Raw genomic sequence first — 24,275 nt, forward strand, 5'->3', positions numbered from 1 at the left:
TGGTCCATTCAAAGTGGGATCAGACGTCAAACAGGGATGCATCATTGCTCTGACCTTATTTGCTATTTATATTGCCATGATTCTATACCTTGTTGAGGGGAAAATTCCCACTGGTGTGGAAATCACATACCGAACAGATGGAAAGCGTTTTGACCTCAGTAGGCTGAAAGCAAAAAGTAAGGTAATTATAACCTCTGTCATAGAACTTCAATATGCTGATGATAATGTAGTCTCTGCACATTCAGAGGAAGATCTTCAAACTATCCTAAATGTATTTGCAGAAGCATATGAAAAGCTTGGCCTCTCGCTTAACATCAAAAAAACCAAAGTGCTTCATCAGCAAGCGCGAACCAATCCCTCTGTAGCACCATCCATCCAGCTTAATGGTGCGACGCTGGAGAATGTCGATCACTTTTCTTATCTTGGCAGCCATCTCTCTGTAAAAGCTGACATCGACGCTGAAATTCAGCATCGTCTGAGCTCTGCGAGTGCCGCATTCTCCCAAATTAAGCGTAGATTGTTCGAGGATTGGGATATTTGCAGGGAGACCAAAATGCTAATTTACAAAGCCATTGCACTACTGACCTTACTGTACGCCTGTGAAACATGGACCATATATAAACGCCACTCCCAACTTTTTGAAAGATTCCACAAAAGCTGCCTCCGGAAAATTCTGTAAATTACTTGGGAAGATAGGCGGACGAATGTTAGCGTATTGGAAGAAGCAAAGACCACCGGTGTTGAAACAATGATCCTTCAACATCAACTTCACAGGACCGGCCATGTTGTTCAAATGCCTAATCACAGTCTTCTAAAGCAGCTATTTTACTCCCAACTTAAGGATGGAAAATGGAATATCAGTGGACAGCAAAAGAGGTTTAAAGATGTTGTCAAAGCTAATCTAAAAAAATGTAACATAAGCATCGAGAACTGGGAATCCTTGGCCCATGAGCATCCCAACTGGAGGTCAGCCATTATCAAAGGTGCTATGGACTTTGAAGAAGCTCGAGTACAGGGCGAAAGGGACAAATGAGCTAAGCAGAAGGCACATCAAGCAAATCCTCATTGTGACCATCTTCCATCTGGAAACCTATGTCCTCACAGTGGGAGGCTGCATGGATCCAGAATTGGCCTCCACCGTCACTTACAGACCCACCATTAAAGACCTTATCTTGGAAGACAATCTTACTCGGCCACGAGTGATCACCAATGAATGAATGAATGACATTGATCAATAAAAAGGGTTTGAAATTAATAAAAATAAATTTGACATCGATTTCTAGGATGAATAATGACAGAAATGTAATTTTCTAGGTTAAATTCTCTGTAGAAACAGTAGTAACACAGGAAAGAAGCAAAGTAAGAACACCAACAAACATACAAAAATGTAATTCTCTATCTTCAGAGATGGCAGTTGTACCCACCACTCACCATATGCTCAGAGGCACATGTTACCAAATTCTTCCAAGCTACACAGCAAGTGGATTGGACTGTGAAAGACCAACCCAAATTGTGTTTGCATTTTGACAAATTTGTAGGGCAGTCCAATATCTCAGGGAGGAGGTCAGGTCTCCTGCTCCACTAGTGCATTCACTATAGCTGCCCAATTTCCCTGCTTTTTAAAGTTTGATAGAAATATATATAGGTATATATTGGCTATAGGTACATTCTTAAACCGCAAGGGTTTTTTCCCTATTAGTGAAATGTGTTTAGCTCCTGAAGGAGAGTTTTTCTTTGAAACATGTCAAGCAAATAAATTATTTTCATAGCATTGGACCTTGCCTCTTTTTTTCAACTATCCATGAAAGACATGACAGAAACAAAATATGGGCAATAACAACATGGGTGGGTACCAGAAAACAGGGGTTGTTCCTGAAAAATAGGGACATTTGGAGTGCAAATACATGTGTGACTGTGCAGTTCTCATTACTTTAAAATTTAAATGACCAAAGCTGGACATATGATGGCAGATCCATTTGGTAACTCTGGCATATCCCAACCACATGCTTATTAGGGAGTGAAGATGGTGTGCTTATTAGAGCAAAGGGGACATGCTGGCAGAGGGAGCAAAACTCTCCCCTCTCCTTAGCCTTTGCTTTCCACCTTACAGCCTCTTCCCCATCCCTAGTGCTTCCACTGTTACCCAAGCTCGGATAGCGGAAGTGAGCTGGGCTGGGGGGAAAGGACCAAGTTGGGAAAAGCTACAGTGGCTTTTACCCTGCACTTTATTCCGTTATTCTGACGATTTCTTACCTGGTAATCTGTGCATTATATTTAACCTTTCATACGACGTACAAGCTGGTTCTGCAATTCTAGTGGAATATAGTGCAAGTTTAGTGCTAATTTTCATGATAAATAATACCAGAAATAATCCATTTGCATGCTTGGACACCCGGAAAATTACAGATTTTTACTAGCTGCAGCTGCTCACATAACAGGCATCCCAGCATGCTGTGCATTTCCGCCCTTTAGGTGTGCACTTGTTTAGCCTGATAAAAATTGTACCGGTATTTTGGTGTAGGTGCAGGTAGCAGCAGCATTTCCCCCACACACACCTGTGTCATACAACTTATATATATATATAAAGGGAGAGGGGTTGCATGGCAACAGGATGAGATCTTAGACCTCCTACACAGTTGGCAACTACAGTGTGCATGATATAAAGGGTGAGGGACAAAAACAAGACGCTCATTACAACTGTGTGAAAGACAGTTGTGCGAAATGCGGGTATATTGGCTGAAAAAGCTGCTGTTCCTTAACGCAACAGGTACTGCAGTGTGAAAGGGATTTTAGAAATCGAGACAGAAGCGGTACCATTTAAATCCGTTAAACTAATGCAACAAGCATCATGTCTGAAAGCAGCCCATGTGGAGGTAAATGCTGGGAGAAGGTCAGTTCTTCTCATCTGTGCTTCTCTTTTCTTCTTTGAATCTCCCATCTTCCTCCTTTATATGTGATTGGGGCAGGTGTGGGTTTAAAACAAATTGGTCTAGTTTTGGCTCCTCTGCACAGCCTCAGAGACCTTTTTAGTCTGAAATAATTATCTGTATAGCAGTATTCCCAGCTACATGCAGATGGTATTTTATTTGCTTGCTTGAAACAACACCTTTCTTTTCAATCCTAGATTGTTGATCCAGTTGATTCTCCTCCTTTTGCCAGACTACTGTTAAAAGTAAATAAGCCTCATCTTGCAACTTAAAATGGAAGGCATTGGGCAGATCCAAATCACACATTTAAAGCATATCCAATGCACATTTAAAGCACATGGCTTCCCCCAAAGAATTCTGGGAACTGTGGTGTTCACCTCACAGAGCTACAAATTCCCAGTACCCTTAACAAACTATAGAGGCATTGGATGTCCTTTAAATGTATAGTGTGGACATGACAGTTGGTTTAAATTGGAATGTAAGTTTGAACAGATTTCATTCTCTACTGGGTAGACCACTGAACAATTGCTCAACACACTGTATTTAGATAGGTGAGGTGGGTGTCAAAGATAAAGGCATCTGCACTCTTGACGTATTGCAAAACCTATTTTCATTAGGGGTGTGGTAATGAGATTAAATCCAAACAATGGTGACTGTATGTATCTTTCCTGTAGTAATAAAAATAAATCAGATTTCCTTTATCGTGCTTTCTGTTACCCTTAAGGGCAGTTTCTCAATCTACTCTCTGAAACAGAACAAGAAAAAAGAGTTTTTGTTGGATGAAAACAGATGGCCATTACTAAATGGTGACTTACTACTTCCTAAGGTAGACACATAAAGCCACTTGCTCATCCTGCCAAGTGCTGAGGTGAGCCCTATCATTCCCCCACATCTTTTCAGTGGAGGCTCCGTGACTGTAGAATGCTCTCCCCAGAGAGATATGCTTGGTGCCATCATTATCGGGTTTTAGATGCCAGACAAAGATGTACCTGTTCACCCAAGCATTGGGTCTTAATTGGGGTCATAGGGTATGATTATAGCCAAGCTTGCATTGGTGTTTATCTTTTAGTGGGGTTGGGCAGCATTTATCCCTTTTATGTTATTGCAAGATGAGCACTTTTAGTCAATTAATGTTTGTTTATTATTTTAAATTTTGTATAATTGTCCTTTTAATTGTGAGTCACTGTGAGACTTTTTTTGTAGGAAGTGACAAATCAATGTAATAGGCAATTATACTATTTGTGGTTTTCGGTTCAGGTGCAAAAGTGTAAACTGTTTATAGACTTTTTTACAATCAAGAGGTATATAAATTTTGTTAAATAAAGAAATAAATACATTTTCCTCAACACGTGGGAGGGCAATACAGATCATTAGTTAGGTTACCAAATACACACTCTATAGTTAAGTTGCATGTGGCAAGTAGTTGTCTTTATTGCCCTGCTGTAGCCTGCAAGTTCAAGTTAATTTACTACAGTCCCTAAATGTGTGTTAGGGAACTTGACACGTTTATCTAAGTCCTTGGAAACACTCATTTTCTCTCTAGAAGGGTTAGGAGGCCCCCACAGTTTGTATGAAGAACTTCAAGATGACTGATTATGCCATAAAAATTGCCCTTGCTTTCAAGTTTGGGGCATATATTTAATATTTAATGTTACTGGGTCCAGAACCAGCATAACTTTTTTAAAAAATGTTTTTACAGTTGTTTTATTTGGGGGCATTTTAGGGTCTGTGTTTATGATGTGTTTATGTGCTTTTAGCATTTCCGTTTGCTGCCCTGGGCTCCTGCTAGGAGGAAGGGTGGGATATAAATAAATAAATGTAAAGATGGGTCCAGGGCCTTCCTGACCATTACCATAGTTGTGTCTGTTGTCCTAATCTGTTGGCATACTGGGTAGTCCTGGGCGACCTATCCCACCTCTACACCTAGATCTGGCTTCCATGTGTTCACTTGGAAGTCTGTGTAACTTTTGTTGCAGAGTTATAATTCACTGGGCACAGCTGCTGTACAAACTCCATTAGGTGTTGATGGGCACTGTGTGAAACAGTACAACAGCTCAGTGGATTGCACAATTCCTGGAGGGAGAGTTTCATCCTAATTATTTAAACACTAGCTAAGTGCTCCACAGCATGATGAACCATTCCTTGAAAGCTCCAATATTTGCACCACTTATATACAAAGCATGGGGAGGCAGTATGACTCCATATCTGCTTCTAAAGGGGGGGGAGGAACACAGGACCTCCTCTCCTTCCCAGAACATCTATTTGTGGAGGCCTGGGTGGCTTCTGACTTCTTTCCAAGAATTGTATGGTAAAGGGAAGTCTGCAAATATGAGCTAGATGATCAGCTTAGCAGAAATCAACATTCTCCTTTTGACAATAAAGTCAATAGAGCAATAGGAATTTACAGTACCGTTCCGGGAAGGGTGACTTAGCCTGTGCCTGCTTTTGAGACGGGCTCCTGCCTCAAAAGAAGCTTATTCAGATATATCAGTCAGATTTTTTTTTTTTTTGACTGATTAAACTTCTCCCGGGTAGGGAGAAACGAAGAGATTAACCTCAAAGCCTATTTTTGTTGGGACGACCAGATCTCATTAATTTATGGGACGAGGTCCAGCCGACGAAGGTGGGACGGATTTTTAACAGCAAGCTCTATCTGATAAAGCGAACGTTCACCTTATCTTCTAAGAGAGAACGCACTAACAGGCAAGCACCCTTCTTTCTATATTTTTCTTTTACTTGACTTAAATTGTTGCTGTTTAAAAGAGATTTGCCAGATTGATCGGTTTTTGACATCTCACTGGGGAGCCATAACTTCTCTCTGCTACTCACTAATTAATAGCTTATCTCTGTTTTTGTTGCAAAAAGCTGTCCTGGATTTGCATTCTAAAGATATACACAGAAGAGGGATTTCTATTCCAGATTTTTATTTTGAAGAATATTATATTGTCTGAGACTACTCTCTTTTTGGTCTATTTTATTTTGACGAATCTGTTTCCTGACGACCGCCATTAATTGTTTCGATCCTGGGAACTGCATTTTGTTTACTTAAGCATGGAGAGATAAGGCTGTCTGCTCTGTTTATACTGTGATGTCACCAAGTTTGGAGTATTAACCCAATTGTTGCTGAAATAAGAAGTGGTTTTCCTATATTTTTCTTTTAAAATGGCAATTAAGAAAGTGGCTGAGAATCTGGAAATAACTATGTTTCAGAAAATAATGGATGAGATTGAGATAACGAAACAAAACCTGCGACAGGGTTGTAAGGAGCTGAAAATTGAATTGAGTAAAATGAAGCAGGAGATTAAAGATATAGGGGTCCCTGTGAGAGAGGTGACCCTGGAAGGGGTCCCTGTGAGAGAGGAGACCCCGGAGATTGGAACAAACGTGGAACAGGAAAAAGATTTGGAGTCTATGGACTTTAGAAACAAAATCTATTGTTTGGAGACACAGGAGATTAAAGACATAGGGGTCCTTGTGAGAGAGGAGACCCTGGAGACTGGAACAGGGGTCCCTGTGAGAGAGGAGACCCTGGAGACTGGAACAGGGGTCCCTGTGAGAGAGGAGATCCCGGAGATTGGAACAAACGTGGAACAGGAACAAGATTTGGAGTCTATGGACTTTAGAAATAAAATCTATTGTTTGGAACTCAATGTTATCTCTGAAGAAATTAATGAAGATTCTAGAGATAAAGTTATCAATGGCATGGATAATCTTCTGGACTGGAATGATGTGATGGAGCCCAATATAGAGAAAATCTATGGAATTAACTGCAGCCATGTGACAATGGAAAAACTTTCAAGAGATGACCCAGTGTATTTTGAAAAAAAGAACAGAGATATGATTTTACAGCAGTATTTCAGCAACCTATTCAGAATGGATGGCAAGAAAATATTTGGGATAGAGGTAATTCCCATCAGACTCTTACTATATGACTATGGCTTTGACAGCAAGATTATTATGGAATACTGATAATGGAAGATTGGATACTGAAATTACTGGACTTAACAAGACTACTGAAGATGGAAGATGGAAAATGGAACTAATAGGGATAATAGAATAATGGCTACTGAAATTACTGAACCTAACAGATTCTGATGTGATGGATTAATTGAAATGTTTATTTTGACTATGGTTATGACAATAAGATTATCATTATTAGTAATGAGATGGATTAATCGATATGCTTATCTGGAAAAAAAAATTGATAGATATATTTCTTAAAGAATTGAAACCTCTCTTTGACTTTTTGTGGAAAGAATAAAGTAATGTTTATGAGATTTGATGATTAAGTAAGATAACTACTGGAGGAAAGTGATTTTATAATATGACTTAAGAGACAGGATTGTTATATATTATAGACTTATAACTGATTTGATCTTTGACAAATGGGAAGTCAATATTTTACTCTTTATTTTTTATTTTTGTTTTTTTTTTTCTTTTTTTTTTTTTGTTTAACTATTTTTGAGTTTGTTTTTTGTCTTTGAATGTTTTATGATTTCGTCTTGTATGTTTTATGAAAATCTGAATAAAAATTATTGAAAAAAAAAAAAAATACAGTACCTAAAGATGCCGCCTCTCCTTCTTAGCCAGAGGCCTGATGAGGTGTGGGCAGTTAAGTACTGTAGAACTACATTTTTCACAGGGGCAAAAAACAATCAACTGAGACTCGGTGACATCCATGAAAGTGTGATATACCTATATGACTCAGCAAAATCGCTGTAAAATAAACAGACTCTACAAATACACCAACTGACTGCCACCTTTTATTTGCCTGTGAATGCTCTCAGGTCAAACACAAGCCTGGCATTTCACTAGATATGCTTTTTGCCATATTCTCACATTTTGCTGAGGGATTTAAAAAGAGTAAAGGACATGAATGTCCTAATGATGGTCAATGCAGAGCAACCCCTTGTGACAGGTACACGTAAGTGGCAGACTTATTATAGCTTGTATCTTTGCCTCCGCCCCCCCCCCCCGCTGCCTTTGTTGGGCAATTATCTGAGGTGACAGGAGGTAAGGAATTCAGCATGACTGATCACTGCTAACAGATTATATCTATATAATCTACATGACAGTAAATCTGATGTTCTGAAGGTCAAAACCCCCAAAAGCATGTTTGTGGAAGCATTTGCAGTACAGGGAGCTAACATTTAGATTTTGGCATATGTGGGCTTGAGAAAAAAATGGTCTTAGTTATATTTTGCATATCTTGTGATGGAGTAATATATAGGAGATATGTAATTTGGTACTGATCTATCAATAAATTACTGTCATGAAATTTTCTTTTAAATTTCTGACCTGCCCGACTATATTTGATTGGAATATCTCATTTTTTGGTGGTAAGGTTTGTACTTCTCTTATTGGAGGAGTTTCTTTTTTTTTAAGTGCATAATTTTTTTTAAAAAAATCTGTGGTTGTAAGACGGTATCACTTGATATTAACTGATATGAGTAATTCATCTGCCATTGTTACATAAGCTGACTGCCTACATAGAATATATTTTGCCATAGCTTGCGATGACAGTGTTCCAGCACATCCAAGTGGCACTTCTTAATCTCTACTGTTATCCAGAAGGCTAACTATCCTTTTTTATTAGGAATTAATGTGGGTTAACACTGGACAGGATCCCATTAGAGAACATTACATTATATTTGGGTCTATTAACCTTTTCCATGAAAGGAGCATTAATGGCTCTAAAATGCAATTTCATTTTCAAAGAATGAATCATTCATATCTCTGTTATTGCTTAGTAGGTAGTAAATACAATTCCGTCCTAGAGCAACGTGACTGTAATTGAACACAATGCCTTTCTCATTCATATTTATCAAACTAAACAAAAAACATCACCTTGTGAATAGGTAATATCTAAGCCAATGAGCAGATGTGCAAAACGAAGCAAAGTGCGAAGAAACACAGTGTGCTTCTTCTGTTCCTGCTTTATTTAAGACAAACATGCCTATTGTAAACAAAGACAACCCACAATTCACTTTTAAGAGCAAGGGATCATTGCACTCCCTTCATCTGTCATAGCATAAACCACCATGCTGTGCAGTGGCACTGATTTCTCACACACCTGATACAATAGCTGGCTCACTCTGCAAAGAAATCCTGTCCATATCTACTTCCCATCCAATTAAGTATATTTCTTCTGGGTCAGGACAAGAACTTTGAAAATGAAATAGCAAAGCAATCAGAAACCTCAACAGCAACACAAAGCAGCAGAGAAACATTGCCAGCCTTGGTTTAGTAGGTTAGTTTTCAAGGCTTGAAAGAGCACCAAGCTCCTGGTCTGTGCTTGCAGCTGCAGCACTCAATGTATACCATATATGGACATCCTGCTCACAGCTAACAGGCTTCGTGCAGTCTGCCCCGCATGCAGGATTAAGCCTTTTGCATTTCAGTGTAATGCATCCCAGAATTTTTGGGGGTGTAATTTTTTGGGGAGAGTTGATATTTGAGAGAGTATGGCTGTGAAGTTAAGAGGCCTCCAGTTCAACTCTTAGTGCAGCGACAAATAGGCTAGATCAGCCTTCCAGATGTTTTGGGTTACACTTCCATCAGGCCTAGCCAGCACATCTGGAGGGCATCAGGTTGGGAAAGGCTGGGCTAGATGACCTTACTCAAGCTTCCATCAACTCCAGCCCGCATGCCAACAGTCTGAGAAGGTGGGAGTTGTAGTCCAACAGCATCTGGAAGGATACAGGTTCCCTGCTCTTAAGAGAAATCAGCATTACTTCCATGTTAAAATATACAATTCCGGTGATGCACAAATAGTTCAACTTTGCAAACTGCAGTTGCTACACATAAACATGGGGTGACAAGCAGTGGCTACCACAAGCTTTGATACTCATGTGAGTGACTATGCTTTTAATTAGGAATTATGCCTAATTCACCAATCCACAAATAATTCTTCATGCTCAACCCATGCTGATTTCTTTGGCCTGTCCCATGTTTGTGGTGAAGATCATGTGAATCAGCTGTCACAATAACTGGCCACATGAATGCCTCATTTGGCTCATTGAGACAATGCTGCTGATGTCCATTTGTTGAGATCAACTCATATAACTGATTTGCTATAGCAAATTCCTCCACTTTTTCAAAATTATTTAAAAACTAGCAATAATATACTTTTAAATGAATAGCTCAGATGCAACCTGGTAGCTATAAAGAGCACAGAAAGCTCCACACAAGCAGGGGTTTCCTATTCACCCAATGCTGTGGTACATTCTATACACACAGCAGGACCGTCAAAGCCTCAGAGTTTTGGATCTGGTGTAAAAGTACTAGTACTGAAAAATATGAGAAATTAAGGGTTAGCTTGTATGGGGTGATGAGGACTGGCATTCTCTCCCCACTCCACCAAGTTTATCTCAGCCACTTAAAGGTTCCTTTGGTTTGAATTAAACCAATTAAGGTCTGATAACATAATTAGTTCATTAGTCAACTAAAACTGGTATGTGGCTTCCAGGAACACCACATAGCAGGGACTACCCTCATGAGGTTCTCGCAATTAAGTTATCAGCATGTGGCAAGGCCCAAGGACCCATTCTGAATCCAGACTAGTTTTCAGATGCTCAGCATATGACCAGCAAATTAATTTGACTACTATGGATCATTTCTGAAGTGGACTTGGGTGGTTTCGTTCATCACTACTTGGAAGGAAAAATAGTACAAAAATATATATAGATGGAATGTACAATGCCACAATTCAGTTCATGTAAACATAGATACACAATTTAACTGACATGCCTACCTAAGTATCATCAACACAGTTTCCCCTTCCCACTTAGTACAGCAAGAATGAGCGTGGCTATCCCTCAGCATTTCAAGTAAACCCTCAAGGATTACCTTTTATATTGCACAAAGGATAAACCGAAAGGATGAAGAAAACTGTTCTCAAATACACTGATACATCTCTTGAAATTATCTCTGATTCTCTGACCTTTTGCAGTAGAGCAATCAAGGTGCAAGCATCAGATAAAAAGCCATGATGAGACACTGGCTGACTATGGTGTCACAATCCCTAAAAGGTTAAATGGGGTGGTAGTGGAAAGATGTCTTTGATGTTTCTTAAGAAATCAGAAAAGCTTGTGCAGATGACTTCAAAGCCTTTGTTCCATTCATGTTCTGTCCATGTTTTTTTCTTTGCCCTTACTCCTTTGCTTGGCAAAAGGAAAAAAAACTGATGTGATTGTGTGTTATATAATATCTTTTTGTCCTCTTGCTCTTAACATTGTATATTATCCCCAGTATTAGCTATGTCTGCCCATTACTTCTTTCAGGACCAAAGAGAAATACTTTCTTTATCTCAGGAGATTTTCTGAAATGTTAATTCCAGAGCTCCAACTATGAAATCACAAGTTTCCTTGCAGCTTAAAAAGCCTAACGGGTTACTGGAGGCAATGCTTTCCCCCTTGCAAGTGAAAAATAATAATCAGCCAAAGCTTGACAAATAAAACGATAGAGGAGCACACAGTAATCTATAGAAATCTATGCCAGTGCAAAGGCTGAGGTCCAAAGAAGAACTAGAGAACTTAAGAACGCCTGGTGGATAAAGAAAGCTCAAGAAATCCAGCATTTTGCAGATGCTCATGATGCACGGGGCTTTTTTAATGCCACAAAGGCCATCTAGGGACCAACAAATTATGGTACAAATCCATTACGTTCAATAGATGATACCAAACTTGTAAAGGACAAAGTCTACTGCACTGCATTGGAAAGAGCATTATCACAACCTCCTTAATCGTAACTCTTATGTGGCTGGTGAGGTCTTCTTGCAAATCCCACAACAACAAATTAGAGATGACCTTGCAGTACCCCTAATTTGGATGAAGTCAGTAAAGCCATCAATCAAATGAAGAACAACAAAGCTAGTGGACCTGATGGGATTTCTGCTGACGTCTTTAAAGAAGGTGGGCCTGAACTTACACAACAAATTCATAAGCTGATCGAAAAAATCTGGATGAGGGAGGAAATCCCGGAAGACTTTAGGGATGCTATAATTATCACTCTTTTCAAGAAGGGTGATAGAACAGATTCTGGGAACTACCCAGGCACCACTCTTCTAGCTACCACAGGTAAAATCCTTGCAAGGATGCTTGCAAATCACCTCCTACCTATGTCAGAAGACATCCTCCCTGAATCCCAAAATGGTTTCTGCCCTTCCAGGGGGACAGTGGACATGATCTTCACTGCATGACAGCTTCAAGAAAAATGCAGGGAGCAAAACCAACCTCTGTATATGGCATTTATTGATCTGACTAAGGCCTTTGATACTGTAAATCGAACTGCTCTCTGGACCATCCTTCTGAAAACTGGATGCCCTGATAAATTTGTGAATATTTTGCAACTCCTCCATGGCAACATGACAGCAACAATTTTGGAAAACAATGGCTCTCAAAGTGATCCACTCAAAGTGGGATCAGACGTCAAACAGGGATGCATCATTGCTCTGACCTTATTTGCTATTTTCATTGCCATGATTCTACACCTTGTTGAGGGGAAAATTTCCACTGGCATGGAAATCACATACCGAACAGATGGAAAGCGTTTTGACCTCAGTAGGCTGAAAGCAAAAAGTAAGGTAATCACAACCTGTCATAGAACTTCAATATGCTGATGATAATGTAGTCTCTGCACATTCAGAGGAAGATCTTCAAACTATCCTAAATGTCTTTGCAGAAGCATATGAAAAGCTTGGCCTCATGCTTAACATCAAATAAACCAAAGTGCTTCATCAGCAAGTGCGAACCAATCCCTCTGTAGCACCATCAATCCAGCTTAATGGTGCGACACTGGAGAATGTTGATCACTTTTCTTATCTTGGCAGCCATCTCTCTGTAAAAGCTGACACTGATGCTGAAATTCAGCATCGTCTGAGCTCTGTGAGTGCCACATTCTCCCAAATGAAGCGTAGAGTGTTCGAGGAGCAAGATATTCGCAGGGAGACCAAAATGCTAATTTACAAAGCCATTGTACTACCGACCTTACTGTACACCTGTGAAACATGGACCATATATAAACGCCACTCCCAACTTCTTGAAAGATTCCACAAAAGCTGCCTCCGGAAAATTCTGCAAATTACTTGGGAAGATAGGCAGACTATTCTTAGCGTATTGGAAGAAGCAAAGACCACAGGTGTTGAAACAATGATCCTCCAACATCAACTTCGCTGGACCGGCCATGTTGTTCAAATGCCTGATCACCGTCTTCCAAAGCAGCTACTTTACTCCCAACTTAAGGATGGAAAACAATATCAGTGGACAGCAAAAGAGGTTTAAAGGTGTTCTCAAAGTTAATCTTAAAAAAAGTAACATAAGCATCGAGAACTGGGAAGAGTTGGCCCATGAGCATCCCAATTGGAGGTCTGCCATTATCAAAGGTGCCATGGACTTTGAAGAAGCACAAGTACAGGGCGAAAGGGACGAACGAGCTAAGCGGAAGGCACGTCAAGCAAATCCTCATCATGACCATCTTCCATCTGGAAACCTATGTCCTCACTGTGGGAGGCTGTGTGGATCCAGAATTGGCCTCCACTGTCACTTACGGACCCACCGCTAAAGACCTCACCAAGCACCATGTCCATGCAGTTACGGGTCTGGAGTGTTTGCACCTTGTGTTGGGCCAGAGGGACAGACTGGGAATTATTTTGGTGTACCGCCCACCTTGCTGCCCAACGGCTTCCCTAACTGAGCTGACGGAAGTGGTCTCGGAGGTATTGTTGAGATCCCCCAGACTATTAGTACTGGGGGATGTCAACATCCATGCCGAGGCTTCTTTGTCTGGGGCGGCTCAGGACTTCATGGACGCCATGACAATCATGGGGCTGTCTCAACGTGTTAGTGGCCCAACACATACATCGGGGCATACTCTCGACCTTGTTTTTACTACTGGACATGGGGATAGTAATCTGGATGTGGGGAGTCTTACATCTCTCCCTTTGTCATGGTCAGATCACTGCTTGCTGAAGTTTAGACTTTCAGTGGCCTTTTCCCTCTGCAAGGGTGGGGGACCTATTAAAATGGTCCGCCCCCGGAGACTAATGAATCCTGATGCTTTTCAAAGGGCTCTGGGGAATTTTCCGGCTGATAGGACTGGCGCTCCTGTCGAAGCCCTGGCTAATCTGTGGAATGCAGAGATGACCCGGGCAGTGGACACGATCGCTCCTGCGCGCCCTCTCCTTTGTAGAGCTCATACAGCTCCTTGGTATACTCCGGAGCTAAGAGCAATGAAGCAAAATAGGAGACGGCTTGAGCGGAGTTGGAGACGAACTCCCGACGAATGCAATTATGCGCTGGTTTGTGCTTCTACCAAGCGGTATGTAGGTGCGGTGAGGGCGGCAAAGAAACAACATTTCGCCGCCACTATTAAGTCATCTCTCTCCCGCCCAGCGGAGCTTTTTAGAGTTGTCCGAGGGCTACTCCACCCTGGCCCACAGGACATGGTAGATACATCGGTAGCCCGCTGTAATGAGTTTGCTAAGCACTTCCAGCATAAGATCTTATGCATTCGTCGGGACCTAGATTCCCATTTTATGACAGTTAGTCCTAATGAGGTGTCTGGAACACAGTCTAGTCATGTTTTGTTGGATGAGTTTCAGTCGGTTCAGTTCGAGGACGTGGACAAGGTGCTTGGACAGGTACGTGCAACCACTTCGGTACTTGATCCTTGCCCCTCTTGGCTTATAAAAACTAGCAAGGATGGAACAGCTGGCTGGGCCAAGGAAGTGATAAATGCCTCTTTACGAGAGGGAGTGGTCCCTGGCTGTCTGAAAGAAGCGGCAGTGAGACCACTCCTGAAAAAACCTTCCTTGGACCCAGAGGACTTTAACAACTATAGACCAGTGGCAAATGTTCCATTCTTGGGCAAGGTCTTGGAACGAGTGGTTGCTGACCAGCTCCAGGCGCTATTGGATGAAACCGATTATCTAGATCCATTTCAGTCGGGTTTCAGACCTGGTTTTGGCACTGAGACGGCCTTTGTCACCCTGTGTGATGGCCTATATCGGGAGAGAGACAGAGGGAGTGTAACTCTGTTGATTCTCCTTGATCTCTCAGCGGCTTTTGATACCATCGACCATGGTATCCTTCTGGAGAGACTTGTGGAGTTGGGTGTTGGAGGCACTGCTTGGCAGTGGTTCCGCTCCTACTTGGCGGGCCGTCTCCAGAAGATAATACTTGGGGAACATTGCTCAACCCTGTGGGTTCGCCAATATGGGGTCCCGCAGGGTTTGGTCTTGTCTCCCATGCTCTTTAATATCTATATGAAGCCGTTGGGTGCAGTCATCCGGAGTTTTGGAGTGCGTTGTCATCAATACGCTGATGACACGCAGCTCTACTTCTCCTTTTCATCTTCTTCAGGTGAGGCGGTCGATGTGCTGAACCGTTGTCTGGACGCGACAATGGACTGGATGAGAACTAACAAACTGAGACTCAGTCCGGATAAGACTGAGATGCTGCTGGTGGATGGTTTCTCTGGTCAGATGGTGGATACATACCCTGTCCTGGATGGGGTTACACTCCCCCTAAAGGATCAGGTTCGTAGTTTGGGAGTCGTTTTAGACTGTTCCCTATCACTCGAGGCCCATGTAGCCTCGGTGGCATGGAATGCGTTTTACCAACTTCGGTTGGTAGCCCAGCTACGTCCCTATCTGAGTAAGGAGGACCTTACATCAGTGGTTCATGCTCTGGTAACCTCACGTTTGGACTACTGCAACGCGCTCTACATAGGGCTACCTCTGAAGACGGTTCGGAAGCTACAGCTAGTGCAAAATACGGCGGTCAGACTGCTAACAAGAACTAAGCGGTCTGAGCATATAACACCTGTTCTGGCTCGCCTGCACTGGCTTCCAATATGCTACCGGGCCAGATTCAAAGTGTTGGTATTAACCTATAAAGCCTTATACGGCGCGGGACCACGATACCTGCAGGAATGCCTCTCCCGTTATGAACCGGCTCGTACGCTACGGTCTACTACCAAGGCCCTCCTCCAGGTCCCGACCCATAGGGAGGCCCGGAGGGTAGTAACAAGATCTAGGGCCTTCTCAGTGGTAGCCCCCGAATTGTGGAATAGTCTCCCCGAGGAGGTACGCCTGGCGCCGACACTATTATCTTTTCAGCGCCAGGTTAAAACCTTTCTCTTCTCTGAGGCATTTTAATCTAAGTTATTTATGTAAATGTTGTAATTGGTATTTTAGATGATGTACTTTTATATTTGTTATATTGATCTTGTAATTTTATTATTGTATATGTTTCTATGTTTGCCGCCCAGAGAGCTGTTTGCTAGTCGGGCGGGATATAAGCTGAATAAAATAAATAAATAAATTACCCTGGAAGACAATCTTACTTGGCCACGAGTGATTGCCAATGAATGAATGTTCAAGTCAAGATGGTGTGTATTATGCTGTATTAAACAACAAGTTCTTCACCAAGACAATCCAAATTTGATGGTAATTCTGCACCTATACAAATTATGCAAGCATGCACATTTTTGCTTCTTGCACAGAATGTATTCTGCTTTTGCTTAGTCACAAAGATACAAGCAAATATACAGGGCAATAAAACTCAGCCATTGAGGATTGACTCAGACCCACCCCCTGTGGCTTCTAAGATTCACCAGGCATTGGCTACATCCTGCCAAGTCTACTGTTGCAATCATAAGGAAACTTGCCTTTTTTAAAGCTGACATTCTCTGTAAAGTAATCTATTGTGCCCAGTGCCACAATCTTCACTATTTTTGCACTTCCATGAGATCATAAAATCAAAACTAAAATACTGTTACGGTATCAGATCATGATACCTGCAGTCATATGATAACTGCAGTTTTTCCACTAACCCCAAGCACATTCCTCACATTACTCTTTTATAAATATTTAAGAACCCACAAATTTTTGCATAGCTACCTCAGCTAGTCAAAGGGCCACCCCAGCATACCTGCCAGAGGGGAAAGCTGGGATTCAGGTTGGGTGTGATTATCTGATGCACTAGACAACAGCTAACCCATACCTTCTTATTCAGCTTGTAACTGGAAGGGCAGGCATCTTCCCCATTGTTGTGTCTAGCCTCCTGAAAATCAGTGCAACTATGGGGATGCTCCAAGGCAGAGAAGAAGGTTGGGGCTCCACAATGAAACACTCACTATGACAAGAGGAAATATTTATCCCCATTTATGCTATCAGAAGATTTTGTTTCCGGAAACACAAGACAAATAATTATGTAGAAAAATTCCATACTGTCTTTGCATTCAAAGAACACACAAGATGTTACACAGCAGGAATGGGCAAAAGGTATATTGGGATGTACTAGTAGATCTCTGGGAGCTTCGACGTAGATTGGCAAGGATTTCTGACTTCCAATTGTCTAACAACGGCAATAACAAAGTACCCCTCCACACACACACACTGAAATACTGCTGAAATATAGAAATCTAGGGAGGGGAAAACCAGGAATGTGTGGAAGGACTGTAAGTTCAGCTCAGTTTTGGTACTCAGAACCACTCCTGGGCACATAATTCCATTTGGTGGAGGCTAGGGTTAGAGCATACATTACTAAAAATATGAAAACAATAATCCAAATGATTTGAGCAAATAAAAGTAAAGAAAAACAAATTAAACCTGACCACAGATTTAATATACCTCAATAAAAAGATTTCTTCAGACAGGAGTCTGCAAATATCTGGTTAGTTTACTAGCCAACTCTCTATCTGCTGTCACTACAAATTTTACACACACACCCAACCTGTTGGCATGTGCAGAGGGCTTCCAGATGAGGCTAGAGCTTCTCTAGTTTGTGATGCATTTAAATTTGAACAGGCAATGTGTCAGTGATTAAATCATACCTGCAGATGTTATTAGTAAGTACAGCAGCAAAGAGAGAGCTCATGAAATGAAACAGCATTTTCACAGCTATCCCATTTCTGGACCTGAATATTTCTAGCCCTGAACATAGATTCTACTCCAAGCAAAGCACTATGTTTAGTGCACTATTCGGATACAAAACAGGACAAGAGTTTTTTAGTACTTCCTGCCAGGAAAAAGAACACCTAATGCTTAGGTTAAGATCCACAGATTTACAAGAAGGACAAAATTAGAAAAGGTAACACTGAAGGGGAAAGCAAGGGGTGCAAAGATTGGAAGAAAGAACCAGATGAAGAACCAGAAATTTTGTGAAAGAATGTGAGGTGAAAGCTGCTCTTAAAATACTTGGAAGAAACAAATCACCAGGAACAGATGCCATACCAATAGAGTTGCTACAAGCTACTGAGACTGAATCTGTCCAAATTTTGACAAAAATTTGTCAAGAAATATGGAAAACTAAACAATAGCCCACATACTGGAAGCATTCAATATATGTCCCAATTTCAAAGAAAGGGGATCCCAGGGAATGCAGTAGTTATCCAACTATTTCCTTAATATCCCATGCAAGTAAAGTAAGGCTCAAGATTCTACAACAAAGGCTCTTACCATATATGGAGCGAGAAATGCCAGACGTCCAAGCTGGATTTAGAAAGGGAAGAGGCACCAGCGATCATATCACAAACATACATTGGATAATGGAACGGACCAAGGAATTTCAGAAGAAAATTACCCTGTGCTTTATAGATTACAGCAAAGCCGTTGACTGTGTAGACCATGAAAAACTATGGAATGCTTTAAAAGAAATGGGTCTCTCAGCAACAGGGGTATGAAGCTTTCATTTTAATAACTTACTGCTCAGAGATCTGTATAATCATCATCTGGCCTTCAAAAGGCACGTATTCAGAGATGTTTATCGCAGTCATTGCTGGAAGAAACTTCATTGAGGAGACTACATTGTTATTTTTTTTAAAAAAAATTAATGCTTCTAAGGAACCATAAGCAAATGAACATATTTTCAAAGCACACAGCTGTGCCTTAATTAGTATGATTTAAGGAGTTTATTTTCATTTTGACATTCTCGATTCCATTAATGACAATTTTTAGCACATGCATTTGTAATACTGAACATGCAAACCTATTTTTTAGGAAAGAACTATGGAACTTTTCACAGCTAAAGTATGTGTCGCCATATGCAATTATATAATTTTGGATGTTAATTTGGCAGAAGCAGTATTACATGAATAACTTCACAACCTCCTTGTGAAAGCACTGTACTATTAATTAATTAATACAATGCAACCCCTGTCAATTACAAGTACACACAGATCATAAGCTATTTTGTCTTGATGAAAACTTTATGAACTTGTAATTAAAATGGGTATTTTGGGTGGATTAAAAGAATTACATGTTTTTGGTTTATACATATATTTATAGAGCTTCAATTACAACTACAAAAACTAAGTGTATGTAATTGGAAATAAAAGAATGAGGTGGCAACTGCAGAACGTCAGTGGGCACTTGCTTAGAGCACACAGAAAGGATCAAGCTCTATCAGAAAGAACAAAAGGATGTGCATGCATCCCTAGACCAAAATAGTAGAGGAAAGCCATCACACAGGCAGAACTCAATAAAGATATTCATAAAACAAAAAGGGTTCTAAAAATGAAGATCAGATTTGCTCTAAAAATGAGTCAGCTGCCCCCGCATTAAATACTAGCTTCTTAGCTAGGGCGCTGAGCTCATACATATACTTTTGCAGATTGGATGGAAATGTTGATTTTCAATTCAGTACTGCAAAGGTTTCTGTGTTGCCAAAGTTGTTGGGGTTCATTAAATGCCCAACTAGCTGGAAAATGAAACTTAGTACAATTACTGAATAAGAAACACACACACACAACAATAACAAGACAGTTTTCCAAATCATATTTCCACATTTAATGATCTAAATTGTTGTGAAGCAAGTACAAAATTTGGTTCAAATTTATTTTATTGTCCAGGACTAGGCTGAAACCAAAAGGGAACATCTACGCCAGTGGTTTCCACCCTTTATGAGTACAGGGACCCCTCTGTAACCCCAAAACTTTCACTGCCCCCCACATGCTAATTGTTGTAATTTTGGTTTCTGTTAATTGGAAAAATACATAATGAAGTGTTAAATAATGTCACTTTTTATTCATCACAAATACAAAAAATGATATTTATTTCCTGCCCTTCCCCAGAAGGTCCCAGGGCAGGTTCCAGCAATATAGACAAGTTTTAACAAATTTTGAAGGAAATGAAAGGAGGATGATAAAACTAAACTACCCAGAGTGGTGAACAGAGCCTGGTTGATGCCAAGGTATTTAGACTCTCATTTTAAGTGTTCCCATGTACAACGATGCCTCATCTTCATCACTCGGCTCAGGAAGCTCCATATCACAATAATAATATGTCTAACAGCCAGATGTTAGCGTGTGTAGGAATTGCGTGTCCGGCTCTTTACAGGTGAACAGCGAGAGGAGTAAGAGATCCAAGCACAAACAGATAACCTGAATAAGAGTCCTTTACTATGGACATTAGGGACAGCAAAAACACAGAGCTCACAAGACTTTTCACAGCTACAAAACATTCGTACTAGAACTTCTCCCCCCACAGAGCCTCTTTCGGTTTCTCTCCAGCCTTTTGTAGATAAGGATGGCCTCGCTGGGCACAGCTGCCTGCCAACGTCTTTGGTGCTCACCCTGGCTGGATTAACCCCATAATTACAGTTTTGGCTCATCTACGCATGTGAGGCACACACACACATATCCAACACCAGAATGTCAACAGGTGAAGTTTTCCCATAATTGTATTTCCATACTAGAAAAGGCTTAATTTAATTTCTGTGTAATTTCTGCCTGCCACACAGCTGTTAAAGGCACAAGAGCCCGCTCTCCCCCAGTGCCAACCCTAAACCATGCAAAGATCTCAAGTTAAGAATAAAAACAACAAAATTTGGGCAACTTAATATATATTAAAATATATTTAAAATGAACACATATACAACTGTATAAAAACACACTCAAAAACGTGATAAACAGCAACAAAAACACACTGAGCACGTGCAATTTCACATTTCTTACTTTACACATCTTTTTTTTTTTTTTGCTCACTTGCTGCCGTGGGTCAGCCACTAATTCTCAGCCTAACCTACCTCATATGGATGTTGCTCCATTGAATTCTATAGGACTTAATTCTGAGTAGACTTGGTTAGGACTGCAGCCTAAGTCCTTGTATTATAGACATAAATTATTGCTTCCTTTAACCAGAATGATGCATCTTTGTACTAAAAGCCTCCCCTCCCTCCCCCAAAGTAGTACAGCTTCAAAGCTTCAACAGAATCTTAGTCTGGTCTGATTACTGCAATGTGATTCACCTGGGAGTAAGCCCAATTAAACATGAAGATACTCATTTCTGAATAGACATGTATACATTGTACTATAAGTTAACTGTACAGTGAATTTCTAATTAGTGCCTAGGTGTTTATTCTTGGAGGGATGCTCCAGAACTCCGTCCTGTTCCTTTTCAGGCAGGTGCCCCCCTCCCAGGATAACTCTGTCTCTACTAAGGAAGGGGAGGCAGCTATGCGTACATGCAGTGCAGGGCCGCAAGCCGGTGGTGCACAGACTAGCCACTAATTAATTTTTTAATTAATAAATAATTCTTCTCTTGGCTCTTTGCAACCCCCCTGGAATGACTTCACGACCCCCTCTGGGGGTCCTGTCCCCCAGGTTGAGAACCACTGATCTATACTACAGACATAAACAGGTTTTAATACTCATTCCCTCTTTGCAGAGAATCCTTAAAACGTTATTTTGGGGTAGAGGGGTGGGGTAGAGATTGTTAAGAACAACCTTTATTACCTTCAGGATTCTAAAATTCCCAAGATTTTATATATATTCCTACTCTCCAGAAAAGATTCAGTGAAATGCTCCTTCCCAATTTTGCCACCTGCAAATAGGGTGGAGAATTTTGGGAGGCCTCCCAAACAATCCAGCAGTTGGGGGGGGGTGTAAAGAAAAATCCTCAGAAAATTCTGAGAAATATCAGCCCAGCTAATGCTGGATGAAATATAAAGTTAGTTCATATTGGCGGATGAAGGAGGCAATGAACTAAGAGAGGAGGATTAAGGAGTAGGGACCAAGCTTAATAAGACGACAATATTTACAAAATATTAAAATTGGATCCACAATTGTATGTGAAATTCTTGGTAGAAGGGGAGGTGACTGAAATTCTCTAACAGTTGAGGAAAAGAGAAAAAAGATTTCAGAAAAGTTATTAGAAAATTGTGTTGACTCACCTTTTGTTTATCATGGAATGTTCCCAGGAAAAAAGATCACAATGGGATGATGTAACCATTTTTTACATATTTATGTAAAAAAGGGGGGGGGCCCTGAAAGATGGTAATGAAATTAGCCTAATTATTTGTGTTGTAAACTATTCACAAAATAATAAAAATGAACTCAATTTAAATGTAACATTGACACTGATTATATAAGCATGTATATCTCAAAACACACATAATATTAAGCTAGTAATATTAGAGAGACAGACAGACAGACAGAGAAGGATGTGGTTTTACATCTCTTCTTTTAGAAGCTCCAATAATTCATTGGGAATTAGTAACCTCAGCTGACAAATTACTGTTATAACCTTGAAGCCAGTGGTCTCAAGTGCTAACTGTTTTTACTGCTGAAAATGAAATGAAAGCTGTTGGAAAATCTTTCATAACCCAATTACTTGTGTTATTAAGAGTTGATGGGGAACACAAGCAGTTCGGTTGTGTAACCATCACAAGTACAGTATATTCTACTCTGCTGCAAATCAGTCAGATGAGAAATTCTCATGGACCTACAGATGCCTCAGCAAAGGGAAGAGTAGGAACTCTGATAAATCAGATCTTTTCAGATTATTTTTCTAGCATGAAGAAGGACACTATATAATGCATGTCAGATGGCATACTAAGCACAGAATATACACCGCCTTGCAAAAGTAATCAGACCCCTGACCAATGCTCTCATATTACTGAATTACAAATGGTACGTTGTAATTTATTTCTGTATGGTAATTTATTTTGAAACGCTAAAACTCAAAATCAATTATTGTAAGTTGACACTGGTGTTGTGTTGGGAAATGTTTGTAAGAAACATAAAAAGCTGAAACATGTTGACTGCATAAGTATTCAACCCCCACACAATAATATTTGCTAGAGCACCTTTTGGCTGCAATAACAGGTTTAAGTCTTTTGAGGTAGGTATGCACCACCTTTGCACACAGGGTCGGAGGAATTTCACCCATTCTTCTTGGCAGCTTCACTCTAGGTCGTTCAGGTTGGTTGGACGTCGCTTGTGGACCACAATTTTCAAAGAGTGCCACAGATTCTCAATGGGATTGAGATCAGGACTTTGATTGGGCCACTGTAGGACATTTACCTTTTTGTTCTTGAGCCACTCCAGTGTCGCTTTGGCCTTGTGATTAGGATCATTGTCCTGCTGAAAAGCTAATTTCCTCCCAAGCTTCAGTTTTTGAGTGGACTGAAGCAGGGTCTCTGGCAGTATTTCCCTGTATTTTGCTCCATCCATTCTTCCTTCAATTTAACAAGATGCCCAGTCCCTGCTGATGAGAAGCATCCCCACAGCATGACGCTGCCACCACCATATTTCACTGTAGGTAGGGATGGTGTGTGTAGGTAGGCGTGGGCAGTGGAAGCTTTGCGCCACACATAGCACTTTGAGTTTTGGCCAAAAAGCTCTATCTTGGTCTCATATGACCACAAAACCTTTCCCCACATCACAGCTGGGGCACACTCATGCTTTCTGGCAAACTCCAGATGTGCTTTCAGATGAGTAACAGCTTCCTCCTTGCCACTCTCCCATACAGGCCAGTGTTATGCAAAGCTGTTGATATGGTTAACTGGTGCACCATTACTCACCTCACAGCCACTGAACTCTGTAGCTCCTTCAAAGTGATTGTTGGCCTCTCTGTGGCTTCTCTCACAAGTCTCCTTGTTCTGGTGCTGAGTTTTGAGGGACGGCCTTTTCTTGGCAGTGTCTGGGTGGTGTGATGCAACTTCCACTGCCTAATTATTGATCCAATTGTGCTCACTGGGATATCCAAACACTTGGATATTATTTTGTACCCTTTTCCTAATCTATGCATTTGTATTACATTATCTCTCACTTCTGTAGAATGCTCTTTGGTCTTCATTTTCCTTCAGATCTACAGCCTGACCAATGATCTTCAACAGTGGGGGGGAGGGTTTCCTGACAATGCGACAGCAACTTTAATGGTTCACAGGTGGAGGCCAATGGGAAGGTAATTGTATCCTCGATAGAGCAATTTCTTTCCTCTGTGTAAACTGGGAGCTTCCACAGCACAGGGGTTGAATACTTACATAAGCAACCTGTTTCAGTTTTTTATGTTTCTTAACAAACATTTCCCAACTTAAAACCAATGTCACCTTACAATAATTGATT

The 24,275-nt window shown here is 40.8% G+C and overlaps 1 protein-coding gene across 2 annotated transcripts in view; it reads right to left on the bottom strand.

Annotated features, from left to right (window-relative positions):
* The window catches only part of VOPP1 (VOPP1 WW domain binding protein), a 67,824-nt gene that overhangs the window by 27,584 nt on the left and 15,965 nt on the right, over window positions 1-24,275 (bottom strand). The window contains exon 1 of one of the 2 annotated variants that reach the window (XM_061586707.1): window positions 20,954-20,989. The exons of the other annotated variant lie outside the window; for it this stretch is intronic. Within the exon in view, the coding sequence (XP_061442691.1) occupies window positions 20,954-20,974 (21 nt within the window). The 5' untranslated portion in view covers window positions 20,975-20,989. Of the gene's footprint in view, window positions 1-20,953; window positions 20,990-24,275 lie in introns of those variants that run through there. 2 annotated transcript variants of the gene reach the window in all.

This window comes from Rhineura floridana, chromosome 10 (assembly GCF_030035675.1).
Source record: "Rhineura floridana isolate rRhiFlo1 chromosome 10, rRhiFlo1.hap2, whole genome shotgun sequence".
NCBI classification, from domain to species: domain Eukaryota; kingdom Metazoa; phylum Chordata; class Lepidosauria; order Squamata; family Rhineuridae; genus Rhineura; species Rhineura floridana.